The 26,607-nt window shown below is 39.0% G+C and overlaps 1 protein-coding gene across 1 annotated transcript in view; it reads right to left on the bottom strand.

Annotated features, from left to right (window-relative positions):
* Nucleotides 1–20,099: 20,099 nt before the first annotated feature.
* TRIM66 (tripartite motif containing 66) overlaps nt 20,100–26,607 on the bottom strand; it is a gene marked incomplete at both ends in the record, with an annotated part of 49,721 nt that continues 43,213 nt past the window's right edge. The window contains 7 exons of the mRNA XM_082485412.1: nt 20,100–20,159; nt 20,474–20,692; nt 21,293–21,445; nt 22,573–22,647; nt 24,054–24,177; nt 25,254–25,561; nt 26,284–26,458. Coding sequence (XP_082341538.1) covers nt 20,100–20,159; nt 20,474–20,692; nt 21,293–21,445; nt 22,573–22,647; nt 24,054–24,177; nt 25,254–25,561; nt 26,284–26,458 — 1,114 coding nt within the window. The remainder of the gene's footprint in view (nt 20,160–20,473; nt 20,693–21,292; nt 21,446–22,572; nt 22,648–24,053; nt 24,178–25,253; nt 25,562–26,283; nt 26,459–26,607) is intronic.

The raw sequence follows: 26,607 nt of genomic DNA, 5'->3' as shown, positions 1-26,607 counted from the left end.
TTACTACAGTTTTAGAAGAGTGTTAATTTATGAAATATATAATTTAGATATTTTTCTTTTCATTTTAGTATTAATTATCTCTGCACCTGACGAGTGTTAGGCACTGCTTCAACAATTTTTCTAAGAGTTAAGAAGTTAAAAGCATTTGGTATATGGCAAGCTAATGGACATTAAATAAAATCTGAAGCATTAATGATAGTGTTGTATAAATATAGAAAAGAGTAAAATTAACAAACGATATTATAAAGAATATTCAAATGTCTTCAAGAAGGAAAAGCTTAATCTAATGAAATCTTGGCTTGTATTTCTTTCGATAACGACTTATCATGCCAAACCCACAAGCAACCAACAAGCCACATGCAAATTTTCTGAAGGTTTAGAGGATATATTACACCTTCAGACATGCAAACACAATTTTCCCGTTTGTGCTTGCAGCTTGTCAGAAAATATGAAACAATAAATATTGAAAACATTTAGAATTCCCACTAGTTCTGGTCCTAATTTTCATTTTCTAATTACTGAAGACAATTAACCTGTTCTTACCTCACCAAACTTAGGGTTTTTATTATAATTACATGATCCAGTGCAAAGAGTACTGACCCTACTTCCATTACTGGCATCACAATCGTCCATGACAGGACCGAATTTCAGACGCTCTCCCACAGAAATCTAAGATAAACTTCTCCAAAATACAGTGATATGCATGAGCACATTTTAAATCCAACGTGTCAGAAATTACAGAGAATTTACAAATAATGAAAATCTCTTGGGTTTGAGAGATCATGTTTTCTCAGGCATTCCATGAAAGGTAATTTATACCTTATGATGTTTCAGCAAAAAGAAAAGGCCTAGACAAAAAGTACAGGACCTGATACTTCTTCCAGCTCAAGTGATTGAGAGTTATTTACCTGAATAGGCATTAAAATACAGAATTATAGAATACTAAAATCCTAAAATGACCAATATTTTGTGGGCTTGTGCTGCAGCTCAGTCTGTGTTTAACACAATAAAACCTCAGTTTAGATTGGCATGTTAGCACACTAACATTTTTTAATGTTAATAAAGACAAAACTGTGAATGGAGATTTTGCACAACACAAAAGTATGCTTGTCCGGCATTCAAGCTTACTCCACAGTGTACTTGGCACAGCAGGTTGGAATTATGCTAATACAAGGTTCAACATCAGGAATCTCAGGAACCTGTAATCTCATCAAACTTTTCATTCATCTACTGATCCAAAAGAAGTTTGGAATTTATCTTAAAGGAAGAAATGTTATTTCCGGCATCCAGATAAACAATACTCCACTGTGCAGCCAGCAATATTTATAGAAAACCATGAAAACGTGACATAACACAAACTACTTGGAAGCAATCAGTATTTCCCGATTTTATACACAACTGGGTACTCTGTTGCAAAAAAAGAATAAGTATGTACAGGAATTAAGAGAGGCCTGTCATTTAAAAGATATTTGCATAAGAAATGGTAGTGGGAAAGACGTTACACTCCATCGCACTCCCGCCTTAACTATCTTATTCTACTAAGTATGTCAGCAAAGCTGCCATGAGCATATGCTAGCACTGTAATTAATTCTCAGGACCCTTTTGTTTTACTATAGGGAAAGAACATGAAATAGTTGGGTGAACTAAATTGAGCATCAAGTACATTCAGTTTGCTGATGGCAAATTGATTTTTTCACAGCAGGCTATCAGTACAATTTCAGACAAGCATTTCATTAAGATACAACATACATAACTCCTTATAACTTTGAACTACCTTCAACACAGTATTAGGATCAAAGAGCAATCAAGCCTTTAAGACTATTCTTAAACTAAAAAATGGGCACTTGACACCATGTTCTCCAAACAGAGTAAAATAAAAATCAAACTCAAAAAGCTTGCTTGTACAGCATTTAAGTTTACTAACAACATAACTGGCATGAACCATTGCATAGCAATTTCTATATGAATTTCCCAGCATTTTCTTTAAAACGTTTTGAACACCTGGTGTCAGTTCTAGATGAAAAACCCCACAATCCCTCTTACTCTTTTTCCCAAATGGCTTGTCACAGCAGTGCTCCTCTGATGATTAGGCACAGAGGACGACTGGCTTAGCAGTACGGCAGAACATGGGGAAATATTCTCCCTAGTGTCTGACAGGCAAGTAGGTTGTTCCTCTGTACGCCTCAAGAATTTTGTCATGAGGATGGAAGTAATAATACAGAAATACCATAAAAGAGAACTCTGAGCAATACTACTCACACAGTCCAAACTCTACCTATTTTCTCCAATTCATCCTACCAGAAGGTTCTCCACAACCTATAGCACCACCCGATTCAAAGCAGGAGGCTGGAATGAATGTGGGCAGGATAAACAAGAAGTGGGATTGAACTGGGGAGTGCAGAAAAATGTATTGCCCAAAACTGATACTGAATTTATTACATTTAAGTAGAGGGTCAAACGTGTTATTCAGTTAGGTTCTAATTTGGATTCAGCGGTGACTGAAGTCATTCCAGTTAAACAAAACTTCAAAGTAACAAACAGTTCATTCTGTTCTCAATTCCTGTTCAAGAAAAAAAAAATTAATGGTTCAAGTTAGTACTTCCTTTATGTTCAGTTCAATTAGTTGTACTTATATTAAAACCAGTGGAAAAAAGGCAGCCTTGTTTACTGTTTTTTTTCTAACCTTTCACATAGGGTTACTGAGCCTCTACTTAATGAGAATTCTTATTTGAAAGCTCAGCCTTTAAATGCTTTCCAGCTTGCTGCCAGAAATGATGCTGAACTCTGTACAGCAAAAGGAACTACCAATTTATCTTCCCCCTCTATTCACTCCTGTTGGATATTACTAGTCTTGTCTGTCCTACACATCCCATGGAGTTTTATCTCAAGTGTGCCAAAACTTGCTTCTCTAATCCCATCAAGAGCCTCCTATTCCCTCCTGCATTCCTACTCTGTCTTCCCTTCATCTCATCTAGTACTCAGCTGCATCTTCACAGGCTCCAGACAGTCTTTTCAGTGACACTTTTTTTCCAGCTCCTTCCTCAGCTATCTCTGAACCAGTTTTTCCTAGTGCTTCATTCCTTTCCATTCTCTTTCACCTCCTTGATATTCTCTCCTTGCCTCTATCAGAATAGGCCTGAATCACTGTAAAAGCATCCAAATTCCAATCCCAGTGGGAGATATCAGAGGTATCGGTCATCTTTATTGTGCCAGTCTAAACTTGAACCTGCAAAGATTTAGTAAGAGCCCACAGTCTCACACCAAAACTAGTGACAGGTAGTTGATACATGTAAAATGATCAGGTGATAAAGATGTATTCGCCAAACTGTAATGGCAGAGTTGAATTCAGCTGTGAAATAAATATTCAAAACAGTCTTGTAAGTAAACCATAAGCATTTTGTTTAAGTGGCACAAATTAGGACAGACTGTCAGATCACAACTGAATTTTTGTAATTGCGGGAATTTTTAATTTTTTCACAGTTGATATTAGAAAAAAGTAACTAAAAGAGTTAGGTGGCTTGTTTTGTTCATTTTAATTCAAGACCATTATTCTGTATACTTGAGTGTTTTTTAAAAATGAAAACTTGATGCAGAAAATATGTCAATACAGGAAAATTCATTATTTTTTCTATGTGAAGCAGTTCAGTGAAATATCTAACTGTATGTGAAAACTCAAAGAACAAATGCAACTAATAAATCACAACAAGAGCTACCCCACTTCTGTTACACTTGCTTAAGATGATGAAACAAAACACTTTTTTTAATTGGTCATTCCTTGTTGCTTTCCATACAGTGCTGCTTTCCCTGTGAGATTTGAAATGATAAGTAACTGGAAATTAGGAAGAGAATTAGTCCATTATTCTATAGCAATGACACAATGATTAATTATATTAGTTTACTGCCCCTTCTGCTTTAAAACCCTGCAGTCATAAAATGAGTTTTGCTCAATATTCCAGAAGGGATACGAGAATTAAATTTATACAATTTAACAAATTCCTGCAGGAAAGCCATACTCATCTAAGATAGTAGATAGATGAATCCTCTAATTTACAATAATATGCAGATGGCATACCCCTTACGGAGAAATGCACAGATAAGGAAGCTTCCCAAATGAATTAGAAAAAAAGACTGTTTAGAGACATGGGTGGAAATAGATCAGACAAGTCTGAGCTCCTGTGTCTTCTTGGAAAGCACTCTCAAACTTTTTACTGTAGTTTTATCTATACCTAATAATTATACTTTATTTTACCTAGTTGTTGTCAAACCACCTAATATTTTAAACACCCTGAGCATTTTCTAAGCCCTACTGAACATGAAATAAATTAAAGGCTACTAGGGTCTAGGGGAGGCAAGTGGAGGTTTAAAATCACTGCCATACCAACACAAATACCCAAATCTTCATGTCTCTGCGTACTTTACGAAGAGTATCTTACTTTTGAGGAACAATGTGTCTGCCACATTTTCAATGTTGGAAAACACAAAAATACAATGATACCTTCTCACTGTATGCCTTTTTATGACGTTATTACCTAATTCAAAATCCTTGCCTTTTTTCTTTTTCTGTCCAGAATTATGAATAGTATCAGAGTTCTGGAAAATGAAATACATAACCAAAAACCAGCTATGGCAACAGAAGCAAGACTCTGAAACTAACCTTTGAGCCATAGCCCTGACAGGGACACTGTTTACCGTTTTTAGAATATTGAAATAAACTGACTGCAAAGCATTACTTCTATGTTTAAATGAATAATACAAAACAAAACAAAGCTTCTATGTGAAGAATGCAAAGGCTTTATAGGATCAGTGTCTACACAATTAAGAAGTAGATTTGATCAAAGAATTTGAATGTTTGTACTGCAGTATAATAAGGACACAGCAGCATTATTGGGAAAGAGGAAAAAAGTAGCAGTATAGTTGGAGGATGTATTTATGGCTTGATTTAGTAAATTGGCATTTCATATCACCAATATGCTGTATTTCAGTAAAGTAACTCTTAGATGACCTTTTCTGTAATCTCTGCATAAACTGGATTATTACGGGCAAACACAGGAAGTTAGCAGTACACGTTACCTAAGAATACTTTTAATATCAAAATTAAACCCTGCACTTTATCACAAATTCAGTTCATAATGAAAAGACATGCTGTTAAATGTGAGAGAATACCAAGTCTTCAGCTACTAAGCAGAAAAATTCTAGCTAGTTAAAATTTACTCATTTTAAGATAAATTAACTTTGTATTTTTCAACTCGTTATAAATAAACTGCATCACACACACAAATTGCATTTGACATGTAAATAAACTGAGAGCCGTACAAAAAAAATCCATCACCTCCTGCATGAGGAGGGGAATTGGGAGCTGCGTGTGCTGCTTCTGCCGGCACAGGGTGCCAGCAGCCTGCAGAAGGGGCTGGCAGGAGAGTGGGGGCTGCTCATGCAGGGAGGGAAAAAACGGAGGCTCTGCTCAGCCTCTCCCTGCACACAGGCAGCAGAGCTGGAGGCCAGGGTGTTTCTCCCTCATGGACGGCATCCTACTGCAGCCTGCTACCTCCCTCGGAGGGCATCTCAGAAATCATGGTCCAACAATGTGGGCACCTTCACCAGCCAGTGAAGGGGCAGAGGTCGCTACCAACCGAGGCATTGAGTTTTCACACTTGTGCTCTGCTGTCTGTGTGGCTCTGCACATGCCTGCAGCAGGTTAGCCCGTGCAAGGGCAATGTGAAGAAGGTCTCGACTGGACAAGAAGGACTAAAACACTCTCTTCCTTGAATTATTTAGGGGATGATGCAGTTGATTCAGGGAGACAAAAATATAAAAATCCTAACTCTCACAGTGCTTTGTAACTCTAGTCATTTCCCTGCGCATGCACTGTTCTCGAAGTCAGACCCTGACCTCTGGCTCAGCCACTTGGCACCCAGCGGCCAAGAAGACACCTTACCAAAGCCTCTTCCATCACATGGGGCCCAAGAGTGGCCACCTCCACCCCACGTCGCCCTGGGGGACCCTCCATGCCCCAGGCTTTTGTCAGAGCTGCAGTAGCACCCATAAGCACCAGGTGCACGCATTGTCCTGGGTGTGCCCAGTAATTGCTCAACAATCAGCAAAAGCAGTATGTTCTGTTCACTGAAGTGACTGTTGCACAAGTGACAGCCAAACCCACATCCAGCGACCTGCACCCACTTTGGCCTTCCGTGCGTGCCATGGCTTGTGATGCTTTTAACTCAACTGTGGTTTGTTTATATTAATTTAACTTGTTCTTATGTCTGTTATTGCAGGTTTCTTTAAATTTATGGAGGTGCTGCTTGCCCCTCCCTAACACTGAAATTCAGAGCACTCCCCTGAAGGCTCCCACACGGAGGTTTGCTACTGCCCAGCTACAGTAGCTGAACCACGGCCGTCCTGGTTTCCAGCCCAGCGCTGGACCATTCCCACCTGCCCCTGAGATGTGCTACAAACAGGCACACTCACCCGCTCTGGCCCACTGGTGTGTTCCATTTATCACTGTAATTTTAGGTTGTTCTTGGTAGCCGTGGGCTATATCCTGCAGGTGAATCCAGGCCCAGCACTATGTACTCATAAATTCTGGTCTGTTCATAAAATTCTGTGGGAGAAGTTGAACAGGAAGAGTTACTGCCTGGCCTGCCTGTAACAAAGAGCTTAATCCTTGGCATCAGATTAACTCAGACCCAGATAGGTTTATCTTAGAAAAAAAAAAACAAAAACATTATTCTTAAATATTGGTATTTCTAATATAACTACTATTCTTAAATGATAACATTTGTTAAGAACATCACATATAAGTGTACTTCAACTAATTACACTTGTTTCCCTAAAGTAACAGCAAAGCCAGTGGGTGCACATCATAGCAACGTTTACGCCTGCAGTCAGCTCCCAGCTCAAGAGACAGCACCACTGGGAATTAGAACATTAAAAGCTACGTTCAAGCAGTAACTACACATTTTCTTTTTTGAATTTTCCAATATTCTTTCCATGCCAAAAATATTGCCATTTCACTTTCATAGATACAAATGTCTGAAGTACCTGATTGAAATGTATTTGATTTTCCAGTAAAAAAAAACAAAGGAAAAAGGTTCTATTTAAAAAGTGCTTTTATTCTATTCGTTATACATTACGAAATACCAATCTGAAGTTGCTGCAACCTCCCTCAAGTACCACAGGGTACTCAGTTTCAGGTCATGCTGAGTGGAAGCACTCATCTCAGCAGCCTCTCCCTTGTGGTACGTGAGGAGAATCTGTGTTGACCCAGGGAAGTGGCATGCACTCCTGCCTGCACACGGTAGTACAAGGCTGCTGGAGGAAAAAAACATCTCATTTCTGCATTGTGAAGCCGTGCATGACAATGGTTTCGGTGAGGTTCTTTCAGCCCAAGACAGTACTGTTTTAAAGCTTGACTGTCTTAGATGAACACAGGAAAATATAAAGGGGCAAAGCAAAGTGAATGCTGAATAGCTAGGGCAAAAAAGGAAAACTCCTATATCTACCTATTGGACTTAAGTAGGTGTATGATCTCAAAAAGTATCCGAATGCAAGTCAAACCTAATGGAGTCAATGAGGATCTTTAAGATGTCTGTATTTTTTTCCCTTGCCTGGATTTCTGGTACATTTTTAAGAGTTTGTCTTCTCCTATCAAAACCAGCATTGACTCCCCTGACTTACTTCAGTAAGAATTCATCCTAAAGATGAGAAATTTAAAAAGCCAGGCTTAAAAAAATTATCCACAACTCTTGGTATCACCATATTAAATAGGCCTTTGAAAGCAGTATTATTCAAATAGATAGGGCATATTGGCAAAGTTTAATATTAGACGTCAGATATCTGACCATTTAGTAACTCAGGTTTTAAGGCCTAAGGTAATAGATTAATCAGTTATTCCAGGTAAATTATTATTTATTCCTTGTATGCCAGTGTAGTTGTCACCATTTTTCCCAGAAGACAGACATTAATTTGCTAGACATAAAGAAATGGATATGTATTTGTCAGCCCTGGAATACTATGCAAGTAAGTGAAATTGGCTCCTGTCACAATTAGGGACAAACTGGGGTTCTCCCTGCTTGGGTACAATGTCATGGCATTTCCACTAAAATTTGAACGCTTGTGCTTTCCTTTCTTCAGGGGAATTAGATTTTTCCTTGCACAGAGTGAGCTTCAGGGTGGAGTCCCCAGTTACAATCTTGCTTTAACTTGGGCACAGCACTTCACTTCCATTTCTGTTCTTACTGACACTGCTAGCTGTGACCAGGAGTGCCAATGCTAAGAGAGCTTTCTCAAAGGTTTATGTAAGAAAAAACAAGGCTTTCCACAGAAAAAAAATCTTAAAAAAAAAAAGAAAGAAAGAAAGAAAAAGAGGAATGGATTATATTTAAATTTCTCAATGTTTGCTATCCCTATGAGTGTGGGAAGAGCTCTATTATTTAAGCTGTGTCTCTCTCTTGTCCTTTCAAGTATCCTTTCCAGTTTACTTCAGTTTCAGTCTGAGAAAAAAAATACATCACAGCAAGCAGAGCCCAAGGCGACAGTGAGTGACTTAGGTACGTCTGAGAAAGGCCACTTCCAGTAGAATAGGTAATACATAACATGCCAGCTACAGAAGAAAAGTTGCTTGTTTGACCACTGTGGCTTGTGAATCAAGAGCAACTCAGACTCCTTTAAGATACTTACATTGCAGATTTGTGTTCCCATCCACAGATGCCAAACAAGTGCATTATTTCTGGTATGTTTGCCCACCCCTAGGAAAGCAGGCGAAGAGCCAGGTCACGTGGCCACCCAACAGTCAGCTGGAGTAAGAGCAAGAGGTCTTCATACAGGGTGGGTGATAACAAAAATATGTAATCTAATCTAATACAGGGCTATTTTCAGATTATTTTGCCCCTTTGTTCCCAGCCAGCTGTCTGACTGGCTACCTGCCTTTTTGGGTCAATTAGAGCAGGATCACTCTTCTGAAGTAATTGCACGCATACAATGTGCAGACTCTTTTTATAACCAGAAGCAATCCCTCTATTCAGAACTGAGAGGTTTTAATATAACCTTTTCCAGCCCTTCTGGTGGTTGCTCCCAGCCTGCCTGTGCTGTAATTTACCTTCATTGTGTCTGGGTTGAGCTGACCTGGCTTGTTCAAAATCTCATACCAGTCCATTGTTTGTTTATTCCACTGGTAGCTTGTACAGAGAAGACACACTGAATTGTGTCTGTGCTCCTTCCACTGAAAGGTTCAAGTTGAAATTGTCAGTGTACCTTGCCAGGAAACTTAAGACCAACAAAAGTAAATAGTCCTGTCCAATAAAGGGCATCAGTTAATAAGAGAATAAGCATTCAGTATTACAACAATGTGACAACAATAGTGACGCTAAAAGACAAAACACATCAAAGCTTTACACAGAAAATTATACTTTCTCATGCTAGATTTCATTTTTTAGTTCAAAATGTTAAGTACAAGTAAGAGCCACATATGAAGAAAGGAACCACTGTGAAAACTGCTGTGCTTCTCTTAGTACAAGACAATCTTGACCTTCATGCCATAATATTAAGCCGAAGTTCTTGAAAAGAGGCATTGTTTCAAAAGCCAGACATTTTTTTCAAGGGTGAGAAATGCCTGTTAAGGACTAGGTTGAAACCCCTGAGGTCACATTATGTTTGACATGTGACATCTAAACTTCTTTGTCTGAAGGGGGAATTTTAGAAAGCTCTTACTCCTCTGTGCTACTTAGCTGTGCTTTGAACAGAATCCAGCATGAGTGTGTACTAACAGAAAGTCCATGGGAAAACTTTAAATATCCTTGCTATTTATCTAAATATTTATCTTGCGATGTGTGAGTATACCTGCTTCTCTCCTTAGGGCCTACAGAAAGTTATTTTTGTCTCAGATAGGTATGGCATTAATTACACACTAGATAAAGTGCCACCAACTGCCCACACACACACCCTAACAGCAACAGCAGAGGAAACCAGTTACCAGAGATGCAAAACGATGTCTTTTTAGCATGCAGTAGCATGATTTTAGTAAGAGCCCGTATACAGATGCAAGGACATTTTTACCTCCATACAGAGCATAAGCTTATCAAGTGTCAGTACCTTTAACTAACTGCCCTGACAGTGACAATGTGACATTAAGAGCTGCAGTGTCACTGGCAATGGGTGGAATTCAGGAAGCATTCTTTGGACACAGCCACACAGCAGTAAATGCTTATCTAAATTTTTTTTTAGACAACCTGACATCTCAAATATTGTAAAGTGCTCCACTTGTATTAATTTCTCAATGCAGGTTCATTCAGAGGAAAAAACTGTCATAGCAAAGGGCAAATATTAGTGGCACATGAAAATGGCAAAATCCTGGCCTGCACTTTCGACGTTAATTTTCCCATCTCTTTAGTGATTGGGATCCTTGAGCTCCATCTACTGGTACCACGTACCCCGCAGCAGTTTGCGGAGTGCCAGCCGGGAGGCAAAACTCACCTGGACACACTGCACAACAGACAGCGGCAACTTCAGGTGGAATTGCAAGTTTAACGTGATCCTCTCTGGGAAGCTGCTGCTGCAAGTTCAGAAGATGCCTACGAAGTGACGATACCGCCTGGTCACGGTGTTCAACCGTCTGACAGCTGGAGGGTCCGGTCAGCAAATCTCATCAGCCTGTGCAATGCAGAAGGCGCATGTAAGTACGTGACACATGGAAGATCCGTTCATGAAAGATTTACGTAGGTATCTACAGGAAAGACAGAGAGTGTCATTTTCATTTGGCTTTGGAATGTCTCAAGCACCTTCAAATGAGTTCAAAAATTACTGAGACTCCACAGTAACTTCCAACTGATACAGTACATAAGGACAGTTCAAAAGGCATGAGGACCTTCGGTTTAGGTAACTTGGTTGCACCCAGATTTTCAAACTCTTGCAGGTGACCCTTTTTAAAAGTGTACAGTATCAAATATCCTAACACTTACGTCCCAAATATGGTTACCAATAAGTGGTAAACCCCCCGCAAGCAGACAAATTCCCTTAGTCTAATAATTATTATTTTTTTTTTTCCAAATAATGTCTCAGATCAGTTCCTTTTTTTGGCTATAGAAAAGTATCAGAGTTGGTGCATCAGTTCTGACACAGCGGAAGCTGGCCTTTCACCGCCCTTTCCACCAATTTACCCCAGGTGAGAATCTGGTCAAATAATCACATAACAGTAAGGCTTATTCATGTACCTTCTCCATGAGAATTCAGTTTACATCTTTTTACAAACCTGTTTTTATATCCAACAGCTTTGATGCAACTGTGTGTATTTTTAAGAAATAATATATGGGGGGGTTATTGTTAATATTTATTTTTATGGCCACAGCTTTATTAGAAATGTGGCTGTTCTGTCTTTCCCAAAATTGGTGCATAAGGGTTAGAGAGACTTTTGGAAAACTCTGCTGTTTTGACACTATCCATGTACAAATAGAGCTCCTTTGACAAACACTTTCAGCTCGGTTTTCTTATCTATTTGAATTTAAGCACTATCTTTTTCTAGAAAGAAAATAAAGGGGGAAATTAATTTCCCTTTTCCCCCATAATACCAGATTGAGAGAACGCTATCAAGAGATATATAAGCACTAACTGTTTTCTGCTGGATACTTAAGGGAAACAGATGGGTGTAATTATGGTTTTATGGAGATCTTACCTAAAACGCTTACATTCAGCCGCCACATTACACTTTCATTTTCGGTTATAAGTACATATATTAATCTTTGTAAAGGTCTGTACAGGTTTTAAACTTAGGGGGAACATACAGCTTCGTAGCTACTTCACAAAGAAAGAAACCACCTTAAAACCAGTAAGCACAATGATACTGGAACCTCCAGGACCTAGAGGAGAGTGCTCGTTGCTTAGAGCAACTAAAATCATGCTGCAAATCAGCAGAGGGAGCCAACTGCCTTGTTTTACAAGTACGAACTCTGCTTGCTACCCTACAGTCAGCCCAGCAGCCTGCGTGCCAAATCTTTACATGGCTTTACCACAGGGTCGTGACTCTCCAGTTACAGGAGAGGAGCAGGTTGCCTCCCTGTGTCATTTGGTCTACAGGGGATATTGGGAAAACCTGAGCTTTGCTGCATCGTTAAAGTTTACTGACCCATTGAGGCTGTGCCACCACCTCTGGAAGTGACCAGTACATAAATGCTTTTGAGGAAGCTGAGAAAACACCCTTTCAGTTGCAAAAGCTAACTTTTTTATTTCTTCCTGAGTTATCTTCATCTCCTCCCACCCCTTTACAACTGTGTAAGCGTTTTCTCTTTTCATAAGCGCTGCAGAAGCAGTTTTGGTCAAATCAGTGGGAACAGTTACACATAGAACTTAACTTCTCTGACAAAAACAGCAATAACAATACTGCAATGCCACCCCCATAGTATTGCCCGTCTGTGTTTACTCACCTTTAACTCCTTTAAAGAAATTCTCCTTTTGCTCCCATATGATCAGACAGTCATCTGTACAGGTTTTAAGCTAAGGAAAAGCAGCCAATAATCATGATGCGTTTTAAAATTTGAACTGTAGTTTTGACCAGTAAAGTAATATGAACACAAAAGTTCATGTGATTTTGGATCTCTAGTTCCAGAACATATTTTTTTTCCACAGGAATTGCAAGAAACATGTACAAGGCTAAAAGATACAGTCCTCCTGCCCTCAGCTTGGAGAGTCTTTTCCTCCTGAGATCTGTTCCTCTTTCTCATCCATCGTATCAGTGAGTTTGAAAGCTAAACTATCTCTGAGTGACCTCAGTTAAATCAATCAGTTTTCAATGCATTTACACAGATACTCTGGAGGGAACAATTTGATGAGCTAATCATTTAATTACAAACTGCTGAATTAATAATGCAGGAGAACTTAACTCAAAATGAGACGGGCATTATTGGACTGACAGCTGGAAAGAGGTGAGGCAACCAATGTAAATTTATTTGTAAACTGAACATACATTATTTGGAAACAGTAAAATCCAATAAATGCAGAATCCAACTAGTTCTGCAGGTATCCTCCCTCCTCTAGCCAGAGGTGTAGAAGGCTAAGTTCTATGGCTGTAAAAATACTCAGATACTTACAGTATTTCCTAATTAGAACCACTGAAAGGAGGGAAATTATATATTGTCCTTCCATTAAATATCTTTCTGCTATATGAGTATCTAGACAGCAGATGAAGCGAGTGCTGGAGTGACACTTTTCCCAGCTCAGGGACTGAATGTCTCCAGGGTCCATCCCACCTCTCCAGCACGTGTCCACAGCAGGCTGCCTCTCCCCTGCCCCTAGGGATTACAGTCCCCGTGGCACCGGGCTCAGCCTGGCATGATGCAATACAACACAGCATAGCCCAGCACTAGCAGTCTGGGAAGCGCTTTGAACATGATGCAAATGTTACGGCCAACCAGTGAGACTGTCACCTCAAAAAATCGTTGCTGTGATTTCCTTGTCCAGCAGACTCATGCCAATCAATAGTGCTGGCACTGCAGGGATTTTTGTGGGATCTAAAAGACCAAAAATAAAGACAACAACTTTCATTTTTCTCGAATGGTATGGAATATTACTTCTGAGGAGCCTTTATGAGGTTCATTCTCTGGAGAAAATCCATCCTGTGTGTAATATCCCTGAGATAACCTTACTCAGCCAGAGATTATCATTATAGTATCTGCATTGCCCAGGCCACTGCAACTGCTCCCGTGCTGTGAGGCAGCAGTAGGTTTGCAGCAGTGGATCGAGCACTGCCCCATTCCCCTTCACTGGATAAATCTTCCCTGTAGATAAGAAAAGGTTTGTGTGATTTTCAGCACCGCTCTAGGACTGGAGATGCTAACCTTAAGCACCGTTTGCGACATGCTGCCAGGGCCAAATCCCCTCCTCTGTAATAAGTGCTTTTAGCTGTGCATCCCAAACGTGAAATGTCTCACAATACTTTTATTTAACACTGCTAGATGATAATCCTGCAACCAGGTCCGAGGGCTATATTCAATTTCCATCTCTGCTGCTCACTTCTTCCATTAGCCTATCATGCTGTTTTTCACAGTTATAAATGGGAAATATTTATAAGTACCTCACTAACATGGATGAGAGCCCATTTACCAATGTTTCTAAAGCGCTCAGAGACCACGGGGAAGACGAAACAGAGGAGTGTCCATTGTTTGCTTAAAGCGCTGAATTTTTTAAATGTTATTTCTCATAAACTGAATCCCACCTGTACGTGTTAATATACTGCACTGCAGATGCCTGAGGTATCTACAATTATGTGTAAGAAGCAGCACAGAGTTTGAGTAGGATGTAAGGATGAATTTTGAATTGATTTTCACTTTATCTAAGCTCTATATTGTGTCTTTATTTATATCATAGACTAAAATATCCTACAAGGGTTTTGTTTAATTTCTGTGATTTACAGAACACTTTTGCATAGTCTGCTGGATATATAGGTATCATCCCATTCTATTAATATTTTCATTATTAGAAATTAGGGTGTTTTCCATCTGCTGCTTGGCTGCAGGAGAGAACTGCTTAGCTTGGCCCAGTGATCTGTAAATTCAGAAGTGTTGCGCTATGCACCACAGACTATGCAATACAGCATAGATGTGCATAAACTGTTTCCTTTACTTAAATTTAGGTCTGTTTTAATGCTGTTGCAAAAAACATTAAAAGTGTAGTAAATAGCAAAAATGTGCTTATTTATTGAATGAACACACTGACTTACAAATTACCGTACAATCCAGAAATTACTACATAAAATATCCCACCACTCTAATACCCTAACTTTCCTACTACAACACAGTTTATCTGGTTTACTTTCAATGTCTAAAGATAGCTTTGGTCTGCTGCTTTTTCATGATCGCTTTATGCTGACATTTGCTGGGCCAATTATAAAAGCAGTTGAATTATGCTCATAGAAACTCATAGAACATTTGAAACACTTCTAAGGTGCTGTGTTTGTTTATTCAGCCAGGAGAGAAGTTCAGCCCAGTGCAGGCAGTCAGCACAAGACCTAGCGACCAGCTAATTATATAATGTCTATCCACAGGAGCAAATCTCACCGTTTCAGAGGTACAGTCCAAACATTAGCTCTGATTTGAATATTTTACAATTATTTCACTGTAAATTTCCCTTAAGGCATCTCATGACTTCCCTGTTTGTCCCATACCCGCACTACATTGAGAAACTCAGGAGGAAGTCTACTGTAAAAAATGAAAGAGCAACAACACATTTTCTTACAGCACAGAATAATGGAATAATGAGCAAGTACTGAATTTATAAGAGATGTAAGAACCATCCCTGCTCTTACTAACTTCATCAGAAGCAAGAGCAGGCTAATAAGCAAACAAGAAAAAATATCCAACTATATTTAATTTCCTGGCCAAATATCAGCATATAAAATAGATTATTTTTTTTCCATCTAAAGTGAACTCACAACTATTAGGGAGAAACATTGTCTAAAAGTCATTCTAGCATGGCAAGCAATCAGGTGCATCAGGTAAGGGAGGAACATTGGAATAAAGGACATCTCAGCACAGACCATCTAGGAACATAGCATCTATGTTGTGCCTAAAACTAAGTGACATCTCTATCATCTGTACTGGCAGCCTGGATTCCCTCACTGACTTTCACAACAAATTTAATAAGCTTTGCCTCAGTACCAGACTGCCTCTGGAACACTTCCATACTGACATAATTGTCCTAGGTGCTACAATCAAGATCAAGAATAGTGACTTACAAACTAACATCCACAGCACAACCATAAATCAGTGTTGCTACTTCCATAAAAGTGGGAACCATCTCAAATGCTCTCCAAAAGCAGTGAAATACTCCCTGACCTTCAGACACTGCCCTATTTGCTCTGGGAAAAACACTTGCATGTCTTATCTTCTTAACCTAAAAAGGACTTTTCTACAGCAAAAATATACTGTGAGATAGAATTTACAGGGAATCTGTTACAAATTACATCCTATGCAAGAAGAAGTTATCGGAGAAGTATCTTTCAAGAACCTCTTTTCAGACACTTGGAATGAAAATGGAGCAAGTGGAGCTAGATATCTGACAATAAATTTGAACATTGCATCTCCACAGTAAGTATTATACACCACAGTAAACAGTTTTCACAACAAAGCCATCCAAACACCATGTTCCTACCATTACATATGCTAATACAAACTTCTACAAAAGTCTACTTAGTAGACTAAATGCTACCTATCTACTATATGCTGTCATGAAAACACACATAACTACACACTAAAATGGACTCTCATAAGCATTTACTAAAGGACAGGAACAGACAGTGGGGTAATATTTCTCAAAACATAATCACTTCACATCTCACTTCTTGCTCCTGATCTACAAAGACAGCTTCAAAAGATGTTCATCCTCCTTAGCCCACGACTACTGCCTATCTTTATTTTCCCTCAGATTATCTTCTTGATATCTAAGTCAAGTCGGGGAAAGTCAGCTGGTACTTATCTTTGAAGTCTATTGCTTGTATTTCACTCTCGAAGGAATTGCGTGCCCAGAAGTTTTTCTACATTTTCTTGTTTGTACAATAAAAAAGTTACCTCTGTCTACATATTCTCTCTTAATTATGTCTGAAGAGCAGCACAGCTGTAACCCTGAAAGAACGATTCCTTACCCCTCAAACCAGTAGGCCTCCAGGTCAGGAAGTTGCTGCTGATAGTTTTATACTCCCATAAACCAAACTGAGAGGTACCAAAAAGGATAGAAAAACACTTGCAGTGTCTGCTAGACTTTTTGCTAATACAGTATTTTTGTCCTATTTTTTGTAAATTATTCCATAATTCTTCAATTTCTAGCATTTTCAATTTCAGAATATCTTTTTTGATTCCTTCTGATTATATACACTACAATAATTTTTTCATCTCCCTAGTAAGTGGTATGTTCCTTGGCCCTTTAATATATACATACATTTAAACTACAAACTTTTTTTCTTACTTGTTCATGGCATGTTTGGTCCTCAGTAACTTACACTAATTGAAAAATGAAAACACAAAATATCTACTTGGTATTGAAAATTTCAGCACAAACAGAAAACTGATCTACTGTGTTAGCATAGCTGCTTTTGTAACCACTCTGCTTTACTATCAGTAGTTATCAACAACTTAGCTAATAAGTGTTAACTGATATTATATAATCCATGTATTAATTGAAAGCAGATGTACTCAGAGCAAAAATTTCAGATTGATGTGCAAAAGTACATTTCACATATTTTATTGTTCAGCAAAGTACATTACACATATAAACATGCAGCCATTCAATAATCTGAATTGTTAAACACCTGTTTGTCTTAAGTCTAATGTCATTCTGCTGTAATGGTACTGGAAGAAGTATGTCTTTGAAATTGTCTATAGGGGAATGAAAGTCAAATTTGTAGCTGTCATTTCTTTTTCAACAGACCTGTTACTGAAGGGTAATTAATCTCCTTTCCAACTGCTTAAGCACAAAGAGGATTTTCCCATCCTACATGTAACCCATTACTAAAGAAAAAGGAAAAATTGTGCCCCTGGTTGCGTTTGCAGGAGCCTATTGCATTCGCTGGGGTTTCCAGAGTGTTCCTGGCATTTGTTTCTGCTATACTTATTTCCAGGGGAAAACTTCAGTGGTTCCCCCTTGCTTCCTTTCCTACACATTCAGGATTGTGAAACAGGCTGTGTGGTAGAAGAAAAAGTAACTACATAACCTATCCCTTCTCTTTTGGGTCACACAGGCTGTTAGATTTTTGAAGAGAGACCCTTCCTTTCATACCTGTCAGAGCCGTTACCAGTGTGCAATTGGACTTCAACAGAGTAAATGCCCCAAGAATTTACGGGCCCTGGTGGTATGGTGTCCAGCAGCAGGAACATCACAAGCCAGCAATTTTAAGGCAATGTCTGAGGTGGAGAATGTTCTTATGACATGGAATGTATTGTGAAGTTGCTGACCCACAGATTTGTGTTTGAAAGTATGTGAAGTCATACATGTGAGTTCAGTTTTTGTTCTGCTTACCAACACAACATTTACGAGTATTTTTTTTAACTGTTACTATGTCTTACTGAAGTAATCAAGAACAAAGTGAGCCTTAAGAGTGCTCAAGCCATAGAGTCCTGCCAGCACACATCCAAAGGGTATCTATACATGATGACAAACTGGTACACTTCTATTTTTAATAAAGGTATAATACACCCTGGAAAAAAAAAATATTAAAATAGGTGTTCTTTGAAACTAATGGTACAGTTAACAGACTTACAGCCTTTAAGAAACAGAAGCAGGCTCTTGTTGACTCTGCTCTTCCAGGAAAAGAGGAAGTCGTCAATATTCTCTCCCATTTCTACCTTTTCTCCTAGATGAAGCCTCTACAGCATATCATTTTTGTACTATTAATGATAAAAGATAGGTCTTTGGTGGAGGAATTAATTACTGACTGAGAAAAAGTGATACCTGTAGCACAGATAAGGGTGATTAATTCGGTTACAAACCTGCACTCATTTCCCTGTGCCAAGACACTTACGGTTTTGAGAATAGGAGTTTGACAGAAAGCAAACACATAGGAATTCACATATAGAAAATGTAAAGGCTGTCCCTTCATCTCACAGTTTTCCAGTCAGCTTATAATATCCAGGTTTTCATTTCTTCAAAGAAAAGAAAACATTAGCTCACTACCAAGTTAATGGCAACCAGTAAGTCACATAGACAGTAGAATATAACATTCACATCTTATTATTTCATATATAAACCTTTACTTTAAAGTGTTATCTAAAATAACATACATGGTTACCAGACCAAATAGCCCATATAAACTATGCTGAAAATATCATCTTTATTTACAGGAACCTAATTAAAATGAATTTTAACTGTGTTTGAGATTTGCAACAACCCTTTTCTCAGAGGCAGACTACAGCCCTGCTTCACGCTGCTGGGCAGAGCTCTAAGGAGGAAGATGCCCCTCACACACATGAAGAAAGCATTGGCCACACACAGATCTGGCTCACCTGCTTCTGGAAGAAGTGGGAAGCAGCTTGCAAACCATCACTCTCTGATGAGGTGTCATGTCTTGTTACCTATCCCACCCTTCAGGCTTTACAATTACATGCTACCCTTTGTTCAAGTGAACTCTAAAATTGCTCTTCTGGCCCTTGGGGTGTTCTGCCAATACATTATGGAATTTAGAAAAAAAACATGAAAAAAGCTTAAACATTCTTTCATTCTGTTTGAGCTCCTACATATAGCCATTATCATCATCTTCTAGCACTGTTGGTAATCACAACTACAAGGAATAAGCAAAGAGAAAATCAGGAATATATGACTTTATTTTATAGGCACTTCTATAACCATGTAATTTCTTTCATAGTTAATTTACTGAATTTCTGATTTAAAGAAAAACAACTGGCTTGCGTTGTATAAAAATGCTACCGTGGAGACCCAAGAAATCCCACACTGCTTTATCAAGCATGAATTAGACACCAAAAGAATCATTCCTTGCAAACAGAGCATCCAGTATGCACTCAGAAACAGCTCACACAGAGCCCTAGTATTAGCACTATTAGCACTTGTTCTTCATGATTTAATGAAAATGCTCAACTTCAAAAGAAACAGCTAATCAGATAATCACATTAGACTGTATCTCATAGGCCTTGAGCAGTCAACCTCCCAGAAAAATCATTGAATAAGACAACGGGATTAGGGCTTTTATGACTACACGTTGTATTTATCACAAGGTATGGCCAACATTCACACTGAGGTTGCAAGACTATTACATGGTTACCTGTGCTCTATAAAATAGAGATGTCAAGTTGAACAGATTATAAAATGGTACTGCAGTATTAAATATTATTAGCATGTTACTTTTATTATTAATCATCATTACCTATCACCAAAACATTAGTACTTCAGTGTAAACACTGCAAAACATATATATGATTTAACAGATTGAATATTGACAGATTCAAACACTTTGGATCTGTTATCTATCAACAACATCTAGAAATAAGGCATATGGTCAGCAGATTAGGAGAGTTTATTTAAACAGCCCAAGTGCTTTGCTTTCCTCCCACACACCTTAACTCTGTCAATTATGCTGCTGGATTCCTCATAGCAAGTCTCATATCTTGAGGAGGTCATACCTGAGGAAGGCTGTTAGCTGGCTGAAACATCATTCTTTTAGTTTTTTCACTTTCCTGTGTACAAAGGAAACAAACAGTGAATAGCTAGAGGGCTTAGTCTTTTTAAAAATCTTGGCAGAGTTTTCTGCTAGGAAGATAACTGTGTGGCCCGAGAGACTTCGTTTGGTCATGCTCACGCATTTATACACAACTGACACTTTATTCCACTCAGAGATCTTGACATAAAATTGTAGAACTGATCACATCTCTGTGATAGAAGCTTGACAGTTTTCCCACACAGCCCTGTCAAAACTTCCCATCAGTAGCTGTAAACAGAATTAGCAGGGTGGCCACTTAGCAACCAAATGCTTTTGCTTTTGCAATCTTACAGCATGGCGCCGTCTCCTTTTAGGCTGAATGCACTCCGGTCTGTACGACGGCCACTGAAAATCTTGGGGCAGCATTTTGCTATTCTGACTCTCCACTTCTTCAGTATCAGAGTCTTCTTGTTGCACTGAAGGAAAATGCCTATCTGGATAAATCTCCTTCAGTTTGCCCTCAAAGAATACATCTAGGCATCGTCCAGCCTCAGCAACCTCTGAATCAGGCTGGAAGAGAATAAATAACCGTTCAGTGTTAACACACGCAGAAAACATCAAAGATCAAAACCAAATGACTACCCTACCTTAATGTCTCACCTTGGTTCTGTCTGCTACATCTCCATTAGTCTCCTGCACACTTTCTACAGCCCATTAGTCCCTCTGCATTTACAATGTAAGTAAAAACTAGAAGCTGCTATTAAGGAACACGTTTCTGCACCTCTAAGAAAAAAGAGATGTGCAGTGAACTAGAAAGAATAGCGGTCATCATTGCTTAGGGATTTCTATGCACCTGAATTTTCCCTAGCTATTTTGCTGGCTATGACTGGCTTCTCACAGCAAACTCAGCATCATTCCAATAAGTTTTCTGCTAAGATGTCCCTCTTTAATTTTAGATACCTATGTATCTCAAGCTCAGCTCCAGATATACCTCCATTTCTGTCATTAAAATTTTTTTATATAATTTCCAAAGAGTAAAACTGATTAATACTTCTGTGCATCCCAATCCCATATCTGATGTCACCAGGACCATTAGTTGCACCAGTGTGATGGCTTGAAAGAGCAACATTCTGGTTTGTATCCCCCCATCCATGCATATTAGAAACCTACATAATTGAACTTTGCACAGTTCCAAAACATAAGACGCACGTCAGTCACAAGTTCCTCAGGTGCAGAATAGTGGGACTTGTCCTTTTTTTGCAGCTTTTTTCTTATGATTGACAAATCCATTGGCCTTTTGATGATCTGATAATAATGCCGTGCCTGCAATAAGAATAAAACACAGGTATGTAACCTTTTTAATCAAAACATTTCCTCTCTAGTGACTTCTATCCAAGTTTGGACAGAAGTCACTGCAGAGGATTCCTTGCATCAAGGAAGACAGCTCTAGCCCTCTAGGGTGAGGGCACCCCTCACTTGCACTTCATCTTCCTGAAGGCTTTTTGGTTTGATTAAAAAGCATATTTGCTTGCAAGATTGATCTTGAAAATAGCACACTTCAGTGACTACTCTGCTATTTTCACCATAATCAATAATATATGCAACATTGACAATTAGATAACATTTGCCCCAAACAGTTATAAAAATAATGTGCTGAGATACTGGCAGCTGATACTGTGGGAAGTAGTCTGCCAAGAATGACTAAGAATCTGCTACTATGCGCTCTTTTAAAAGTTCAACAAAAGTCTTTTCCAATGGGCATCAGCTAGCAGGATATCCCACTCCTTAAATCTTTCTGGGTCAAAACCTATTTGTTAGGTAATGTGTTCCATAAGTTCATTGCAAGCTTCATTAGGTGGAATGGTTTTTATATTGTTATTTGGACTATTCCTACACATAAACTCTTTTTTTCCCCTCTCATTTTCCTCTTCCAACTTGTTTCACATTGTGTTCTATTGTTACAATACTGTGAATCTACATCTTCCTTAAAACAGCCAGTTAATATTGCAAAAGTTGAGTACACGGCTGAAATAGCAGTCTCTACATCTTCCCCCAAACGCAGTCACATTACCACCTTTGTGCAAAACACCAGAAAAGAGGGAGTCCGGGGTTCTTTGTAAAGCAGACCTCTCTTACGGCAGTGCAACATTCTCCAATACATGCAGCAAGTCAACTTTCTTAATCACTGGAACCCCTCATATACCTTTAGTATCCTACCAGCATCTTAAATTGGCACTCAAACCTGGCCTGAGAACACTGGCCAGCATTTACCTGCCTCTGACCTGGCATCTTCAAAGCACTTACAAGAGGGAAACACCTGCCCTTCCCTAGGAGGCAACACTGTTCAGAAAAAAAGATAATGTAGATCTTTCAAGAAGACAAAGGAGAAACTTGTGAGGTATGCCAGAGTATTCTTTGGATTCCCTCTGACCCGAGTATGCAGTACTTACCAGGGGGCTAACGGGTTCATGGAATGGGAGGCTCATACTACTGCAGAACAGGGAAAGCACCAGCTTTTCACACTTCTGTAGAAGCCAAATTTGAAACACATTTTAATTCAAAAAAAGTCAGTTTCATTCTTACCCTTAGTTAATCGATCATACTAAGAACAAGGGGAGTTTTCATGTAGTCTGTGCATTTCTGATGCAAAACGGCACACTTCACTCTAACTTGGGGGACATTTTGCCTCCTAACATTTTTATAGTTTTGAAAGTGAGGATAGTCAAGAAATGCAAGAAAAAAAACATTACATAAAGATTTTTGTATGCATGTGTCTTTCCTGTCTTTTCTGCATTCCAGTAAAAGAGTAAAAGAACAGCAGCAACTGTGTGGAAACACTTAAATGGGAAATATTTCACACTGTTCATATCCATTCATACAAATGGAAGTAAGTTACGTGGTTGTTAGCACTGTATGAAAACAGTTCTGTTTAATCATTGTTAACTTGTAAAATACTTGTACTAGTCTCTCTTTTTTCCACTGATGCAAAAAAAATGCACTACAAAAACATTATAAGTCACGTTTGCTCACAAGCAATGGAACTTCTAATCAACTCAATTTTCTACATAGAACCTCACTAATCAAGTAGCTCGGGTCTGGAAACAGCATGGATGAATTTGAGCAGTGCTGCAGCTATGCTCATAGGACTTGCCAAGGGGCCGCAGTGCTCTAAGAACAATTGTTGTTGCCTTTATGTATGGTGCCCGGATTAGACCAATGTCTTATTCTAGGCTTCATTTCTGCAGGGCCAGCTCAGCATCTGCACTCAGCTGTGTGGACTCAGCCTCCTTGTCCAGCTGTCACCAATATACACAGGACATTTATTTGGAACTTGTGGCTTCTGAGTACCAAGTGGACTTCAAGAAAAGGCAATTTCCATGGGTAGAGGTAAATTTGGTAGAGGAAACTGGTAATGGGGATGTAAAACGATAAGTTTTTATCTAGGCTGAGTTAATAGTGCCTAAATGTCATCTTCAAGGGGATTAATGGTACATATGAAGTCCATGTGATGATTTCATACCAACTCAAAGTCAAAAAGTGTTTGCATCACAAAAATGTCACTGCAACTGGACTAAGTAGATGTCTGAGAAGGTGCCAAGTCTTAAAGGAAAAAGATTCAGTGGCAGAAAGCCAAGCAAAGTCGACTCAGGGAAGCTTGCTCTGCTACAGAATGCAACTTCCCTATTCAAAGAGGAAAGGAATTCCAGATCTGCCTGTTTCATCTTTCTATAACGCCATTCATTTTAAAATTGAACAGCAATGTCTCGACAGAAGAGACTGATATAACTGAATGCTAACAATGCTTTTGTTGTATTTACTACTCTCTGAAACATTCGAGTAGCAACCAAGTCAAAACAGTAATCTTTCCAATGAAGAAAATGAAGAGATCATATGTCCTTTTCTAAATAGTACAATATATAGTTATTCCCACCTTCTGGTCATAGTCATCAAGGCCATATTGTGCATTATAGCTGTGGCTGTACCGTGTGTTTTCACAGTCATATTCTACCTCCGGCTTCACTGGATTACGGCAAAGCGTGCACACCCATTCTCCCCTGCAAAATAAGAACCCAAAACTTGTGTCAAATTTTGTCATCCACCTTGTCAAATAACAAATCTCAGGAATCAATGTATTCAGAAACAAGTCTCATCCTTAACTAGCATTCTGCAACATCAGGGCCTAAATAACTATAGATGAAGGTATATTGCAGAACTACGAATACAGAACTTTTACTAAAGGGAATTAATTTACTTCATTAGAATTTAACTTTGCCTAGGAAGTCTATTTTAAAAGGAAAAATTGGTTTTCACATTGTTTTTAATCTAGAGGTTCAATAATGACTTAGCTATTAGAGAAAAGAGTGAAATGCCAAGAGATGGAAATTCCTGCTTTTTGAATAGAAACAACAAACCAGAATCTACAAACTAATATCTCACATCACATTTTTCTCAGTTGAGACAGCTATTTGGGCTTGGCATAAATGAAGTAGCCTCTCATCCCACCTGGTAATGATTTGTAACAGAATTCAGAGTTATATACTACCAGTAATGCACATTATTCAGCCTCACTTTCAAAGCTTGGTATGTGGACATGTACCTGGCTCTTTGTTGCATACAATTAATTTGTGATAAGTTGCTAGGGAATGTATGCCTTAGGAAAACCAATGTCCTAAACATTTCCCCAAAAGCCCTAGTAATCCTAAATTTCCATAAAACTGGCTAGAAAACTGAACAGAAACTAACCAATTGCCCTTTCCTTGTGCTAGTCACTGTTCTTGCAGAGAAGAGCTGACATCTACTCCACAGATGTTACATGAGACTTAGGGTTTTATTTTTCTCCAGTAAGGCCTGAGAATGTTTTTAAAGCTCAGGTCTAGCACCTCCTTTGTTGTACTGGCCAGCTAGCTGCAGAAAGGGCATATATGGCAGGAAAGAGCTCTCATTAATAATTCATCTAGTTCCTAGTGTGTAAGTCAATTCTTCCCTTTGCAAGAAAAGTAACAAAACAGGCAAGTGGGAGATGCAGTTCTTTCCCTTGTGCAAGGTTGACACATACAGCCCTGAGGATATATCCTGCCCCAAGGCAGTGAGCAGAAACTGAGCGCATTAGCAAAATGTCATACATACTTACACTGGAAAGCTGAGCAGGGCTGGAACGTGGCAGGAGAGATGGAAAACCTTGGGGCAGTGATCACAGCACAACAGTTCTCCTCCATTAAGACACACGGCACAGAAATCCTCATTTTCAATTGGATTGACTTCCTGAGTAACTGGAGATTTTTTCATGATGGAGATACAATTGCTGTGCTTCTGATCAACAGATGGAGGATCTAAAGGAGGAGATAGTGTCTGTTCTGCAGCCTGGGATATGAAAAATTTTCTGTCCTCTGAGTTGTTCTCTTTGGATTTCAGTCCTTCAGGTAGACTATCTTTATTAACCTTGAGGGAAAAAAAAATCTCAGATCAGACAATCATCATTTTCATATATAAGCATATAACAGCAGTGGTTATCTGCAGACAAAATGGTTTCTCTGCATTGAACTCTACTGGAGAGTGCACTGGGGTTCATTAGGGCCACGCTCAGCTTGACTTCTGCCACTGGCTGGCCAGGTCACCTTGGTCAAGTCATTTCCCCCACATACCACCATATAATAGCACTATAATAGAGCTGCACAGATTTCATATCACAGATGATAAAAACAGGACACTTTACAATTGTATTTGCAAATTTTACTGTAAACAACTCAGCTTTCTGTGTAAAGAAGTTCACACTCAAGACTCCAATGAAGCAAGAGAAAACAAAGCTTATAAAAAAATATTACACTGTGATTTCTGGAATTGGCTCCTATCACTCAAATATGCATTCGGGTCAGTCTTAAGCTATTTATCTTATATTTGTAACTAGACAGATGAACCAGGTTGTTTACTAGAATACAAAAACACTACAGCTATCCAATCCCAGAGACAAACTTCTCAGAAATGGAACTATCAGGGAGCTACACAGCAAACTAAAACCTGTATCTCTATTACTTCAACCCATCACAGAAGTGTCCAAGGGTGAAATGAATCAACAGACTTGTTAGGTGTATAATAACTTTCAGAAACTGTGGGTACAAGCCAGTGGGATAAAGGGGAGAAAGCCTCAAGGAAATACCACTCACCTTTATAGACATGCTTGAAGACTGGGTCCCACATTCAATTATCAGGAGGAAATTGCCCTCCTGTTCATTGTCCTGTGGCTGGAGCTTAAACACTGGGAGCTCCCCGGCTTCTGATGTACATATTTTCAGACGTTCCAGTCTCACATAGGGGATCTTCTGCTCCTTACAGCCAGCTCTACAATCAAAATGACACATGGTTAAATCCAGTCATATTCCACAAAATTCTTCTCCCCACCAAGTTTCAACATTTTTCACGCACTATTGTTTGTGTTCCTTTTCCTTTGTAACTGTGACTCCTCCGATGGCTAAATGTTGAAATGTTTT

Source organism: Vanellus vanellus (genome assembly GCF_965231255.1).
Source record: "Vanellus vanellus genome assembly, chromosome: 6".
NCBI classification, from domain to species: domain Eukaryota; kingdom Metazoa; phylum Chordata; class Aves; order Charadriiformes; family Charadriidae; genus Vanellus; species Vanellus vanellus.
This window is presented reverse-complemented; position numbering and strand designations above follow the sequence as displayed.